At 51.5% G+C, this 2,471-nt stretch overlaps 1 protein-coding gene across 1 annotated transcript; it reads right to left on the minus strand.

The window, feature by feature from the left end:
• Positions 1 to 294: 294 nt before the first annotated feature.
• On the minus strand, positions 295 to 1,055 carry LOC123172413 (16.9 kDa class I heat shock protein 1-like). The gene has a single exon (XM_044589393.1). The coding sequence runs from the start codon at positions 944 to 946 to the stop codon at positions 491 to 493; it is 456 nt and encodes a 151-aa protein (XP_044445328.1). The 5' UTR covers positions 947 to 1,055; the 3' UTR covers positions 295 to 490.
• Between the last annotated feature and the right edge of the window lie 1,416 nt (positions 1,056 to 2,471).

Below are 2,471 nucleotides of genomic sequence, written 5' to 3' on the forward strand. Positions count from 1 at the left end.
CGCACTGGGAGGCTTCAAATCTAAGAGGCTTCTGATGGCATGTCTCTGCTCTCTTTCTGTCCTAGAAATAACTGATTAATGAACACTGAATGTATTTCTCAAAGAAGAACAAAGAAAACTGAAGGTGAGGCAGAATAGAAGTCACAGAATCATTGTAGACCCACGATTATGAAAGCTGAATGTGAGACAGAAGACATTCAGTGTACCGATGTTTCTGTAGAAGAAAGCCTGTCAGTGTATCCATCCCAACTGCAAGCAAAAAAGGGTCAAATTTTGTGTACGCAAAATCTGCACTGCACTCAAAATCAGAACAATTTATTTCTCATTTATTCATCGCCGAATCTGTTGGCGATTAGCCGATTACACAAGTACAGAAAACACTGGGGAAAGAAACACAATACAGAGATGTCTCATCAGACTCGCAAGAACTCGCACACACATCAACCAAATTGGCTCCAACCTGAATGAGCATACGTCCAAACGCATGCACTCAGCCGGAGATCTCGATGGCCTTCACCTCGGGCTTCTTGACCTCGGCCTTGGGCACGGTGACGGTGAGCACGCCGTTCTCCAGCCCGGCCTTGACCTCCTCCACCTTGGCGTCCTCCGGCAGCCGGAAACGCCGCACGAACTTGCCGCTGCTGCGCTCCACGCGGTGCCACTTGTCGTTCTTGTCCTCCTTCTCTTTTGTGCGCTCGCCGCTGACGACGAGCACGTTGCCGTCCTCCAGTTCCACCTTGACCTCCTCCTTTTTCACCCCTGGAAGATCTGCCTTGAAGACGTGCGCCTCGGGGCTCTCCTTCCAGTCCACGCGGGCGTTGGCGAATGCCGCCGTCTCGCTGTTGCCGCCTGAGATCGCCGGGACGATGGAGCGGAAGGTGTCGAAGGGGTCCGCCCAAAGGTCGGCAAAGGGGTTGAACACGTTGCTCCGCCTCACGATCGACATGGTCGGTGCTGATTGCTTCGGCTTGTGCGCTCGGAAAATTCTGTGGATCGTAGGTAGGAATAGGATGTCGTCTACTTTTGCTTGACACTGATTTGAGTTGGGATGGAGACCGATGGGACTGAGGCTCAGGTACTTATAGCGTCGCAGGTGCTGCTCTTGAAGCATCTCGAGTACTCTGCAATCGATGGGCGCTTGGATATGTTTCGCTTTTCAGCTCGGCTCCATGAGCTTCTCCTTGTTTCTATTTTCGGCCCATGAAGGTGCCACCGTGTTCTAGAATACTCTCCTTCTTTGATGTTAGTGGGCCTTCTCCATTATTTTTCTCTCTACGGATCCAGCACCCCGGCGACTACTCTGGAATGTGATGGGGCCTTTTCTAGAAAACGACATTGAGAACTCGAGATGACTCATGAGCGCACCGAGCATACGACTCGCACCGAGCTGAGACTAACCGAGAAGAGCTGAGACCAAAGCTACGATCCAGTTACATGACTTTTTAGTGAGCCTGATATGAGATAGAGTCAAATCTTTTGTCCAGGTTTAACTTAAGCAATAGCAATAGTACTAAAAATATCTCCAGGTTTTGGTCTCTTGAAGTGGTTTTGATCAAATGATGTGCTGATGTGTTGGCCTTGTCGCGACCGCGGGGCTCTCACATCGCTTTTTCTCTTCTTCAGAAATCTCCACTATTTTTTTCTATAGGATATAAATGCTAGCAAAGTATTTAATAAATCAAGAAAACATCAGAAAATAAATAAAAGCCGTATGGTTTTCAATAATTTCTTTATTTTCTCTCTAGTTTATTTATTACCGGTGTTTCTTGAGTTTTAAAATGGGTTAATTATCCTTTTACCCTTAGTGGTGTCTCTGTGCTCAATTTTGCCCCCAGATGCAAATTGTGTTCAGTTTTACCCCTAGTCCATGCACAGCTACTATGACGAGGCCAAACGGCCATATTTGAGTCCATTCCGTCCGCCAGCGTTAGTGGTTGTGGGTCCGGAGCTTACACATGGGACCGCGTGGACGTGGGTCCGGAGCTGACATGTAGGCCCGTGCAACTAAATCCCCAAATCATTCGTAGCTCACTCTACCCATCCGCTTCCCCGCCGGCCGGCTGACCTGCGCCGTCGCCGCCACTTGCGCCGCGGCCGGCACCTGCCCCGCCACCAGCTGCACGCCTACGCCACCGCTACCGTCCCGCGCCTACGCTCCACGGCTACCTGCGACGCCACGGGTGGGGCGCCAGCCAATTGCTCGACCCGCGGCGCGGCCTCCTTCCGTGTGCCCGGCCGGAGCGCTCAAAGATGGGGGGCTGCTGGAGCTATTTGAACTAGGAGGAAGAACCCTAGGGCGAAATGGAGAGCAGCGGCGACCACGGAGTATTTGCCGAGGCAAGCATCGGGCCGGAGATCCGCCGCGTCCACGACTGGGTTCCCGAGGGGTAAGTCTCGCCTCCTGTTTAGATTGAGCTTAGTTGTGCATTTGAACACTCGATTCGAGTAGGTTTGCCCAATTAGTGTGCTGA

Source organism: Triticum aestivum, unplaced genomic scaffold, assembly GCF_018294505.1.
Source record: "Triticum aestivum cultivar Chinese Spring unplaced genomic scaffold, IWGSC CS RefSeq v2.1 scaffold18152, whole genome shotgun sequence".
NCBI lineage: Eukaryota > Viridiplantae > Streptophyta > Magnoliopsida > Poales > Poaceae > Triticum > Triticum aestivum.

Excerpts from the sequence above, each read along its gene's own strand:
- LOC123172413 (XM_044589393.1), bottom strand. The coding sequence starts at position 946 with ATGTCGATCGTGAGGCGGAGCAACGTGTTCAACCCCTTTGCCGACCTT.